The sequence below is a fragment of the Lepidochelys olivacea genome, assembly GCF_965140295.1.
Source record: "Lepidochelys olivacea isolate rLepOli2 genome assembly, chromosome: 2".
Taxonomy (NCBI): Eukaryota; Metazoa; Chordata; order Testudines; family Cheloniidae; genus Lepidochelys; species Lepidochelys olivacea.
In genome coordinates this window covers 94,589,416-94,602,009 of record NC_140412.1, presented here as the reverse complement: position 1 = coordinate 94,602,009, position 12,594 = coordinate 94,589,416, and the positions used below count along the sequence as shown (strand labels likewise).

General features: G+C 36.7%; 1 protein-coding gene across 1 annotated transcript in view; it reads right to left on the bottom strand.

Moving 5' to 3' along the window:
- Positions 1-513: 513 nt before the first annotated feature.
- The window catches only part of LOC311515594 (cadherin-7), a 101,627-nt gene continuing 89,546 nt past the window's right edge, over positions 514-12,594 (bottom strand). The window contains exons 11-13 of the mRNA XM_084618798.1: positions 10,263-10,514; positions 2,446-3,006; positions 514-1,549 (exon numbers count right to left, since the gene is read on the bottom strand). Of these exons, the coding sequence (XP_084474924.1) occupies positions 2,513-3,006; positions 10,263-10,514 (746 nt within the window). The 3' untranslated portion in view covers positions 514-1,549; positions 2,446-2,512. The remainder of the gene's footprint in view (positions 1,550-2,445; positions 3,007-10,262; positions 10,515-12,594) is intronic.

Genomic DNA, 12,594 nt, shown 5'->3' with positions numbered 1-12,594 from the left:
ATGGAAAATGGATACATGCAAGAATTTTCAATGCATTAAATAAAGTGGAACGGATTTCTTCCCATAGCAAATGCAAGGCAAAGCTGACACATTTTTATGAGAAAGGGGATATATTTTTTTTTATAAATATAAAACAGGAAAAAAGCAAGGCAGTTGTGCTGTTTACTTAAATAACACTGAAATCTCCTTTGAGTGATATGTGCTAAAATCAGCACTTTTGACTTCATAATCCAAATGCATGAATTATTTTATCTTCCCACCAACAAGGAGATTATTATAAAATTGTTCTCCCAGCACTTTGCTGATTTAACACCAACATAACACCTTACTTTTATTGAACTGCATACGCTTGATACTTTTTTCACTTTCTTTTATTGAAAATCTTACATATGTGACTAAAAGTCATGGGTAATATCTTTCAATTCCATTACAAAATCGGTCATCTATCTATCTATTTATCTATCTCTCTCTCTATATATATATCTATATATATATATAGATTTAATACAACTATAAGCAAATCTACTCAATCATGAAGCAATGATTGTCTACAAAAACGTTATCCAAATTAAATAAATTTGTTGCAGATAATCAAAATTATGTTTTTAATGAGGCTGAAGGCCACTTTCACATAGTTAATTGATAATGCTGGATTGCAAGAATTACAAAGCCTTAAGGATATCTTCCCCCACCCCCATGTGCATCCATACATTAGGATTTCACTGTAAGGCTCCTCTTTTCAGAAAGAAGCACTTTCAGAGTGAACTACTCGTGGCATACTTCGGCCCCGACCCTTCAACACTTATGCTGAAGTCCTAACAAAGTCAAGTCACTGAAATTTAACACATGAATAATGTTTGTAAAATCAGGGCCTTATTTAGGAACTCGTCTACATATGCTTCAAAAAGGAAAAAAATGGAAAGAATATTAAAAGAAAACATTATTACTACTTGAATATATGCCTTATTTTCTAATAATAAATCATGAAAGATGAAGTATAAATATTGTCAGAATTATAAAAAAAGTCTTATTCTAGGAAACCCTACTTCAAAATTGTACAATATTTTAACCTACTGCAATTGTCCTTCTATTTTGGCACTCCTGAATCAGTGTAGAAATTATGTGTTGTGAAGTTAATTCCTCTGGGGAAAATATTTATGTGAATCAGGATCAAAAGATGGATTCTGGAGTTTATAGCATTACATTGCTTAACATATGAAAGAAATTTTAAACAGTCTTTCACTGTGATTCATTAACAGCAAAAGAGAAGGGGAGAAAAAACCACGGTCTTTAAAGTCTTCCAAGCGCATAGGACATGTGACCTTGAAAACTAAATCTCGCACTAAAGACACTCCCAACTACCTCTGAGTCTTCTTTCGAAAATGCAATGTACAAATATTTTATTCAAATGTCTCAGACATGGTAATAGCTCAGAAGAATGACTGTGTGTCCTTGTAGCTGTGCTCCTTTTTGAGAGATGAATGGCGGGCTCGATTGCTGTACTGTAATTTCTCCATTTCCATGCTTCATTTCCTTCACGTATCTGAGACTGGAGAAAAATCAGCATGTTCTGACGCGTGTAATACCATGAGGCAGTAAAATGGACCTGAATTTAGTGGAGACTGGAGCTCCAAAATAAATATAACTCTCTATGTTAAATTAAAAAAAGAAACAAAAGATAAATTCTCCTGTACAAATCAGAAGAGACAATAAAAAATAACAAATAGACAGCAACTTTTTGCGTACCTACACAGGCATCACAAGCCCATTTTCAACGTTAAGAATCCCTTTCCATATTTTTTATTTTATGGGGATTGTAAATTATTTCAGTAAGACGATGACAAATATTGCAGGTTTTCTTAGCATGGTTTGCAATTATTTTTGTTTGTTTTGATAACCTAGGTATGTACAGAGATTTCTAATTAAATAGCTCTCGTCACCACCATCGCCACCAATAAAAATATTCTGCTGGGTTTTTTGTTTTTTTTGTCTTTTGTTTGTTTGGAGTTTTTTGAGCAAGCAAGCTGCATGCAACACTGTAAATAAAATTTGCCAACAGTTTTTTTTTTTTAAATCAGAAAACTACAATATTGTAAGACTGTTTTGAATGGGATATTGTGTTTTGTTTGTTTCCTCTTCTACTTATCCCTTATTAGAGACTTTGCAATCTAGACATGGCAGTACTGTGAAGGCATCTCTAGGGTATCATTGGCTCATTGAAGTCACAGTGCACTACATACTCTTAGAAGTCAGTTGCCTCTGCAGGTATATAAGGGTTGCTATCTATTTGGATATGGCTGAGCGTCTCATTTTATCAAAAATGCCATCAAATGCTCAGGATCTGCGTGTGGTCAGTGCAGTCCCTAGGACAAGTCTAATGAAAATATGCTTCACCAAGGCAAAAAAACCTAAAAGGTTAAAAATGGAGAAATATTTACAACTTGCCTTTGTCCAGATGTTAAGTTTTTGTTTTTGTTTTTCTTCGGTGCATTTACATAGAAAGGTTCCAAGGCTATGAGTACAAGCTGTCAGGGCCAGTTCCGTACATATCCGCGAGTCGTTTAAAACGAGGCCCCCAGTCGCTGAGGTAATCGTAATTCTGATCAGAGTTTGAACTGATGGAATCTAAAGAGCTGAGTGACTCAGCCACTGAGCCACTTCCCTCAAAGGCATACGTCTGCAAGGAATCATATGGCGGGGCACAGGGATCCACATCAGCCTCTTTTAGTCTCTCCCAGATAAATTCCCTAAAAATGACATTATCTGGGATACTTTTAAAAGTTGGTCTGCTCAAGAACTGAATCTCGGGAGTCACATCCCTTCTGGTCTTGGTGTCTCGGATGATGTTGAGGTTTCTCAAGGCAGCCATATCAAAAGCCTCCGTGTCTTCTTCTCCGCCACCCTCATCATCATATCTGACTATGTTTTCCCTGATATCTCTCTCCTCATCAAAAATGAGTGGCTCTTTTTTCCGCCGTCTCATGGTGACAATCAGCAAGACCAGCACTGGAACACAAAAGACCAAAGTTTTAGTGATGATGAAGTTTGAATTTATCCTCCACTCAGATCTTTCCCAGTAGAGGAACTATTCCTCAGTTTACACCACACAGATCCTTTCCTTATCCAAGGAACACAATGCCCACATCATGCAGTTAGATTTTGAATCACTAGTAGGTTCTAAAATGGCTTTTAAACAAAGACCTTTTAGATATTACAGAATATATTTCCAGAGTAATTCTGACTTAATGTCTTCATCTTTATTGCTATATCCCACGCTATCTGCTAAACATAAATTTAAGAGCCAGTTGAGGCTGATTATTACAATCGTACAGCCACAAAATGAAAAAAGAGACCTTTTTCTGAACTCCTAATTGCCCAAGTGGTAAAAGCGCATTCATAAAGATACCACATGGATTTTAACAACCGTAGTTTGGGAAGGGATTGAATTAAAGTATGCCACCATAGGTTCACTGATAAAATACCTGTTCCTTGATTGGGAAACTCTGAGTTATTAAATAATGTCTAATATAAGCCTGACTTCATGGACTAAAAGCATCTCTGTATTAGACTGCACTTTGCTTTAATGTGCAAAATACCATAGTTGGTGCCTGTGAATATCTGATGAGAATTGCTAAGGCTGCGTGCGTTACTGGATCAACCCCTAAAGTAATGATTTAAAAAATTCTGATACTTCGGGTTTCTTTTTTTCAGCTTAAAAGCCAAGATTAATTTATAGAGACTTAGCCAAAGTATAAGGAGGGGATTCACTCCAGGCATGTAATATACTTGCAGTCATTTACAGTTTAAATATGTTTTTGGTAAACAAACAGGTACTATTCATAAACATAATTTGAAGGGATTAATGTGAGTACTACATTCATGTCTGAAACATGACAGACTGTTACTTATCCTCCTAAAAATGATTTTTTTATTTTAACGTTGAAGCCTCTGAATAACTTTGATGGGATTAGTGGGAGCTATAATGTATACTTAAGGTTGTAAAAATCAGAAGACATTCGGTGGTAAAGCTGCTCTTCCACCCTATCTCAGAGCATTGTGCCTTGGTGCTATTTTTAAACTATCCTAAGAATATATTTTTGTAAAAAAATGCATGATCCAGGGTTATATCCTTCACCCCATAGCACTCACATACTTCTGCTGGATGTTACACAGACTTCTTAAAGGGAAAAGTTCCTGAAAGCTAATTTAGATTAATTTTGGTTTAAAGGAACTCAGTTCTCCTTTGGGCTGATTCTTTGCATGCCATGCTTCTTCATGGACTGAACTTTTGTTTCAGAATGCAAAACACTGAACATAAGGTTTTATAATATAAACAGAAGCACAACCAGACATATAGCAATATTAGGGTATACCACAATAATAAGAGTAGTTGAATTGAGCAACTACATAATGAAATATAAATTAGATACCATTAACCCAAAGACAAATTATGGGCATTAAATACATAAATAACTACCTTGGGACACTCCCCAACTACGTGAACTCTCCCCAAGTATTCTCATGTGTGACATCTGTGCAGTACATCATCCTCATAAGAACATCTTTTCAGGGAGGTATTTTCTACCAAGAAGTAAAGCTACACACAGGGCATAATTTAAGATGTGGGTCAGGTGGTAAAAATACCTAAGCAACTCAAAGCCATTCAGACTTCTTTTCTGTTTAGAAGTACCACACCATCCTCCTTATGTAGCTTTTCCAGCCCAGTGTCAAATTGGCCTACAGCATAATCAGACTTCGAAGACCGGTCTTTGCAGTTCCTTCCTGGGCACCTTCTGTGCCTTCTAAAAGTAAGACTGAAACAAGTTTTCTTCCTGAAGTTTTCTCTTTTTGACAAATATAGTAAGCAATGCATTATTTTTCATGTAATAGCTACAGGGCATGCATCTAATGATCCATCTATTAGCAGATGCCTTGTGATTGTGAATTATTGTGGCACCAGCCTATATTTTTTGTATGACATCTACTGGCACAAGAAAGACACATGTTACTTTGAGGCGGCAATGGTTTGGCAAACACTATTCGGAGCCACATTTACATAAGTCTGAAATATTAGGAGTTTGACCTTTAAAAGGGATTTAAAGTAGTTGCCAAACATTTTTGTATTAGCAGAATCTGTTTTGTTGTAAATTATAGTATGGTGAACATAATATGTACACTGTCTCTCCCCCCATCTAACCTTATCTATCTATCTATCTATCTCCTACATGCAATGGTTAAATTTCACTCTTAACAGGTTTTCTTACTAAAAGTGATATTTTTAAATGAAAGACAAATTACATTGCTAACAGTGATAAATTTGTGATTTAATTTAAGATCACTATAGACAGAACTAAGGGTTTTCTTCATCTTTTAGTTCTTCTTTTATATTTTTTACCATGTCAGTGTGACAATTTTTATTGCCATGTAGCAAGCATCTAATCACTTCCTTTAGTCAAGTGTAAATGTGTTTTCACACTCCTGTCATGCTGAGCAGACTTCATTTTGAAATTTAAATACCTGCTAATAAGTGAAAAATATGAAACTTAGTAGATACGCCTGCCTAGAGGTACAATAAAAATCAAGATAAAATGAATGTTTTATGTAGTATGCCTTGTACATCCCACTCTTGCTTGAAGCCAAGAAAAATATGAAGTCTTTCAAAAGGTTAAACATTTTAGCATTTAGATGGCTTGAAGAGATTATTAATTTCTAACTACTCCAGCAGCTATGAACAATAACATTTAACCTCTAAATGAACAAAGCCTTAGCTGCATTGCAGGGACTGTGGAGATTATTACAGGCCAAAACCAAATATCTGTGGTACCTAAAGCAAGCACGTCTGATTTTAAATGTAGTCTATTTCCCATTATGGCCTATTTCCTTTCCCATGTTCGTCACAGAACCAGTGATCAAGGCGGTAAAGAGTGCCTGACTGAATGACTAAAAAAGCTAATTTTATAGATTGTACAATGGAAATAAAAGTATAGTGCAAGCATTAGGTATACATATTAACTCTAAACAACCACACAGACAATAACATCACTGGTTGTTATATTTAATAAGCAAAACACCTAATACCATTTGCTACAAACAACTAATCCATGAACAACCAGAACAACTAATGGCTGGGACTACACTCAGATTTTGTACCAATTTAACTAGCTTGGTAGAAAAAAGCAATTGAGTTAAATCATTACAATGCCCTTATGTGGATGCAGTTATACAGATATAAATGTATTTATATCAGCACAGCTTGTTTGGATACATTTTGTCAAAATCAGCTATGCCAATAATTAACACCTTTCTGTCACTGCAACCATAGGAAAGGTTGTAACCATTTACCTTAAGCTGTTTCTGAACAAATACAGTTCAGTCAATGCAAAAACTGTGTGTAGACCAGTCCCAAATATAGTCCTGTTGAAGTCACTGCCTCTAAAAGCCATTGTGCAATGTGTGTAAATTTGAAGTTCTCACTTATCTTAGTAGGCTGTCACCCAGCATGTCTCCCTGTCTCTGTTTTTGTTCTAGACTTTCATTTTGTACTCAAGGCAATTGCTGCATCATTTTAAAGATGTAATAAATAGCCAAAAGACAACCCGGAAGAGAGGACCACAAACACGGCTATAAAGAATGTCATACAGCTAATACCCATTGCCATGCAACAGTCCCTTAAGCATATTCTCTAATATAGCAATAAACCACATCAGGCTTTGAATTAGTAAACTATTGGTTCATGCCTTGGATGTGTTATGAACCCTGAAGCTAAAGGCTGGGTATCTTCCACCATCTAAGAAATGCCTCAGTAGCCTTCTAATTCATACACTCTCATGGCTAGTGCAATCAGATAGCTCTTGTGGTTAAAGCAGATTGGGACTAGGAGATCTGTTCCCAGATCTGCACAGGTTTTCTGGGTGACCTTGAGTAAATCAACCTGGTTTAAATTTTCAAAAGTGACTGGTAATGTTGTATGCCCAATTTGAGAGATTTTAGCAGGGGATGATTTTCAGAGCGCAGGTTCTTAGCACCATCTGAAAATCAGCCCCCCTTCAAGGTATCTCAGGTTGGGTCACCCAATATTGACTCACCCCAAAACACCATTTACTTAAAGAAATACAAGACATAATCTCTGAGTCAGTTTCACATCCTGTGTCCATCTTTTATTTAGAATGTAAGCTCTTTAGGACAGGGACTGTGTCTTACAATGTATTTGTACCAAAATTGCACAGAGTCCCTGAACTCATTAGGACTCATTCGTGGTACAATAATATTAACAATTAATAAACAATTTGTATCTACTTTTATTTTAATTTTTAAATCTACTTTGGGAAGTTTAATCATTGTATTATTATATACTATAGCATATAGAAGTGTATACAATGAGGTGCAAAGACCTTTTTTTAGAATGGGATAGGAAAGTGGGTGCTGACGGTGGGTTACCATTTCAAGTATGGAACTACCAATAGGGAAAGCACATTACTAACCAGATTTCTGATTCTACCTGATGTTTCAATGTAATGGAAATTCCTGAGCTGTGGAAATAAGTTATATGTAACTTTACATGCAAATACTTCTTTTTGTGAGCTTTTACATATAATAAAATTGCAGTTACACACTATGTTAAATGCTTATTCTAAAAACACTTATTATTGCATCTGTGAGATGTTAACTGAAAAATAAATTACACTGAATGAAGTTACCATATAATTTTCAAAGGAGTTAAAGATTTCCTCTCTTATTTCTGAAAAGAATTATATACAGTATAAAGTGAATGACACCCAGCATAGTACTTTTCATATGTATTTTCATAGCATAAATAACAGCCATGTTTTTGTTGAAAACAACAGCTCTGCTGCAGAGTTGATACTGTGCAGCTTTTCTAAGTAATCGACTGACTATTGGAACTTTCTTGTGGAACGGAGTTTAGAAATCAATCTTCATCAGTCAGATTAGGGGCGGGGAAAGCTCACCCCTCTGGCCTCTCTACTTTGAGGCTCTAACTCTGGCATTCACTAGAGGACAACTTCAATGCCACCTGTTTAACATGCACCGGCAGCTTTGCATGTAAGCATCCAAATGTGACTTTGTAGGCAGAAAATGGTAAGGGGCTCAGCCATGCAAATGTCAATGCAGACAAGTAAAAGTGAGCTTTGTGGGGATATTCAGATGGCCAGTTTTGAAACCCCACAAAATGTAGTGAATGTCAATTCTTCTGACACCTAACATCAACAGCCAAGCAGCAAGCAGACATGTCCCTCATATGCTGCAGAACAAATTATTTAGATAATATGTTCTGAGATCCTCTCCTCTTCTCTTTGCCAGTGCTTGTGAACAGTCTCAAAGAGATGAGAAGCAGCACTGTGGTACCATGAGTTATCTGCTGCATTCCAACGCTGTTGCACTGAAGAGAATAAACAAGTTACTACCTGGTAACTTGACAACTAATAAGTTGGGTCTCTACTGAATATCTTCCCTGAGAAACATTGTCTCCTGTTTAAGAAATACACACACACACACACACACACACAAACAATCCTGTAAACCATGGTATGTTTTTACAGGACTTTGAAAATAACCGTCTCATTTCTTTATTTGCCAGAAATGATGGTATGAGAGTGCTGGGTGAGTGACTTTCTATGAGTACAGAAATTGTATTTCTGTAAATCACTTTGGGCCAAACTTGCGCCACCCTGTAGACTTCAACCAAGCAATGCCAATTTATACCAGATAAGGATCTGGCCCTTAGTCACTGATCCAAATGTGTAAATATGGGAGGGCATGTATGTGTTCAGGAACTTTCTTTAGTTGTGCTGACGATCAGGGCAGTAATATTTTTTTTTCACATGGCTCCATTCCATTTTTAACCTCATTAACCTTACAAACTGTTATTAAGTATTGAAGGAGCAATTTAAGTACAGCAAAATGAGTAAAGAACAAATTTGAAAAGCTCCGTACTTTGCCCATCACAGGCTTAAAACACCAGAAACAGGAAACACTACAACCTGTGTAGAACCACTGTGTAAATTGACTGGGTTCTCAATACTCTTGTTGTTTTATTGTTCCGTTAACAGTGATCCAGGCAGTCTCTGCCTATTAGTTTTGAGCCTGTCTGGGCAGTGCAGAGTACCAGAAGAAATGATGTCTCAGGGAGGGACAGGCATTATTTGGGGAGGTGTGGCCTGCTCTCCACCAATGCACCTAATTCACTATGCAGGCTCCTGTAGGGAAGGAGAGGCAATGGACTGCACTTAGAGACTTCGAAGTAGCCAACAGCAGGAAGGGGACACTGCCGGATCCAGTTGTTGTACACACAGTGGAGGAAACTACAGTAAACGCCTATTGGTGGGAACCACCTAAACTGATTCTGTATTTTAGCTACCTCTGTGGCTACGATACCGAACTGTGGACATTACAATCTCCCCACTCCTTTTGGGATGATACGCTCACCAAGAGTACTCATACAAGCCTTGATCCAGGAAAGCACTTAAGCATGTGCTCAGCTGGGGCCTCAAGCAACACTGGGATGCTGACTGCACCAGAATCTTGCACTGGGTGTGAAAAGATTAGGGAAGCTCCTTGGTTCCCTTTTCTGCTCCACAATCTTGAGTTTTTAATACTGTCACCGCCTAGTCAATTTCACTTTAGTCTCCACAGGGAAGTGAGAAATCCTGATACAACTAAGCTTCTAGCGTGATTTCACAATTTCACCTTTTCTCCCTCCCGTCTCTAGTTTCAGTTTTCACACAGAATGTAAAATGCAACTGTGCTAAATAACAAAAGGACGTCATGCAAATGCTACTCAATTAAATATGCTAATTCTCATCAATAAATTCATTTGTGACATTTGCTGTAAGTCTTTTGCTCTTTGCAAATCATTAAATGTTATAAATGAATATCTTTAAAAGAAACAAACTGTTTATAAATGTGCAAATTATATACTCAGTAAGTAATGTGAACGCTACCAGCTATATTATGTTCAACGAGAGAGATGTTCATAAATCCACTTTTTCACCTGCAACGTCTATCTATAACTATTATATCAGCTGCAACTGATATTATTCCTTCTACCATTACTTTCTGGCAGATTACCTTTGACATTATTTACCTACATACTATAAAATGCCTCTGTTGCTGGATTATTAGCTTTTCTTCCCTAAAGAAAACTGAGGATAAACAATAAACGAGATGCGGGGGCTTTGTTTGTTTGTTTGTTTGTTTGTCATACTGTACTTGGGGTGTAAATGAACAAAACACCAAGGACATACCTAATAATGTCAGGACGCAAGCAAGTATTGCTATAAGTGCGCCAGTGCTAAGTCCTGCAGGCAAGACGTATGCCTCTGCATTGCATGTTTGGGCTCTGCCGTCGGCATCACAGTCACACACTCTGATAGTGAGGGTATTGGTGCTACTAAGTGAGGGCGAGCCACTGTCCACAATGAATATTGGCAAGTAGAAAACAGCCTGTTCCTGTCTCCGGAATCCATTTCTCCTGGTTAGCACAGATGCGGTGTTGTCTAGAGGAAGAAAAAGACAAGTGTAAGACACTCAGAATTTCTATAGGAATAGTCCAAGGGAAAAATGCATTTTTTTTTCTGTCTGATGGACTTAAAGTTTTATATTATTTTATTAACTTCTTTGTCCTGGCCATCCACCGTAAGGAGCTGCGATGATATGTTCTGCTTGAGAATTTAGTTCTAGCCCATGCAAAAACCATTAAGGCCTGTATTTACCAGTAAGGTTTATGCTGGAATTGTGGAGGCCTATAAACTTTAATCACACTTGCAGTGCCACACTCATGAAGCAAAATCCCAGAAGGGGTGGGGCACAGTAAATTAAATGAAAAAAATTTGCACTTCACTTGTTTCTTTAAGTAGCTACACGGTGTATCAACACATAGATTTCACTTCTAATTTTGCAGGCTCTGTTTCCCCACTGTAAATGTGCATTGATATTAATGGAAGTTAGATTCACACAGGAAGAGGAAAAGAGGAGAATAAACCTCTGAAATCCACATTGTCACAGCTTGGGTCACAAAAAAAAACATGGCATCCACACGCAAACACATAATTGTGTGTGCAAATGCATAATTAGGTAATAGCACATCTAATTATTTGTCTGCATGCACCCAAGACCCATTTGTGTACACAAATAATGCAAGAATCTATAATGGGAGTCTGCACATGTTTCATGCTTACCCAGTGTACAGGAGTTTAAAACTGACCTAGAAAGAACAATTAGTTTATATATTCAAGGTCACAAGTGAGCTCCTCAAAATGGTGCACCTAGTGACTTAAAGACATATGGCAATGGAACCAATCACTTCAAAATCCATAATCACATCTCAGGTATCTTTTCATAAAAAAATAAAAAGCCATATAGCCTCTAGTAACAATAAAATAGTAGAATATCTGAGATTTAATTAACAGCTCTCAAGCACCCAAATATAGGTTTTTAAAATGTTATCAAGCTGCTCAAAGAGACATGGCTGTCACAACTGATTTGTAATGTTTAGTACTACAATTTAAGAGATATAAATAATAATTTTGCCCTCCTGAAGAAAGACAGTGGGAAATGACCATTTGCTGATGGTTCCTGACTGCACTCAACAAATGAATGGATAATAAAGAATCAAACCTGTATATCTTGCAGGTATTGCACTTTTAAAATATGTTTTATTAAACATGTTTTAAAATATATTAAAACAATTGAACAGTGTATTACTGACTTCTTTTGCGACTTTTTCTTCCCCATTTTAAAGTTTCAATAGTTCAGAATAACACACAATTATTTTACTTTTCCTAATATTAACTACAGTAAAATGAACACTTTGTGATCCGTAAACAATTGTACCCATGCTTAACTGTCCCACTGAATTCAACAAGGCCACCAACATACTTAAACTTAAGCATATGCTTAAGTGCTGTAAAGGCCCAGATGTTCAGAGTGATGCACAAAACTGTGTGTGTCTGTGCAAATCCTGACATACAGGGATTATTGTCCTTCTGTGGTACATACAAAAAAGTACATATACACTTTTGCACACACCCATTAGAAAGTATGAGCAATTATTTCTGAGCACACAAGTCTGGTATGTACAAAGTTAGATAATCAAAAACGGACAACTTCTGCCCTTACTTACACCTCTGTTGACTTTATTGCTGTGGCATGGGGTGTACTGATCTAGATTGTATGTTCTCTGGGGAAGAGAGTGTATTTTTACAATGTTATGGTACATTGCACAGTGTGTCCCAGAACCCTGCCTAGAATTTCAGAGGGCTAATGTATTCTAAGTAATAATATTAATAATAATAAATGCATTTGAGTCTTTAGGTCATGATCTATAAAATCACTTCAGCATATGCTTACTTGACTTCCCTACTGTTGTTCATATAAGTAAAGTTAAGCACATTGGAAAAACAAACTGTGGACAGCTGAATAAGACTCTTTATCAACAGACTGATTTTTTGTATTGTGGTCATTTCATTTTATATTTAGTTTGTATTCTTATTTTTGTTCAGGACAAAAGGTGAATCAAAGTGTGGATACAGTTTGAAAAATTGTCCACAAAAATAGTACCTTTTCACTCAAATTATG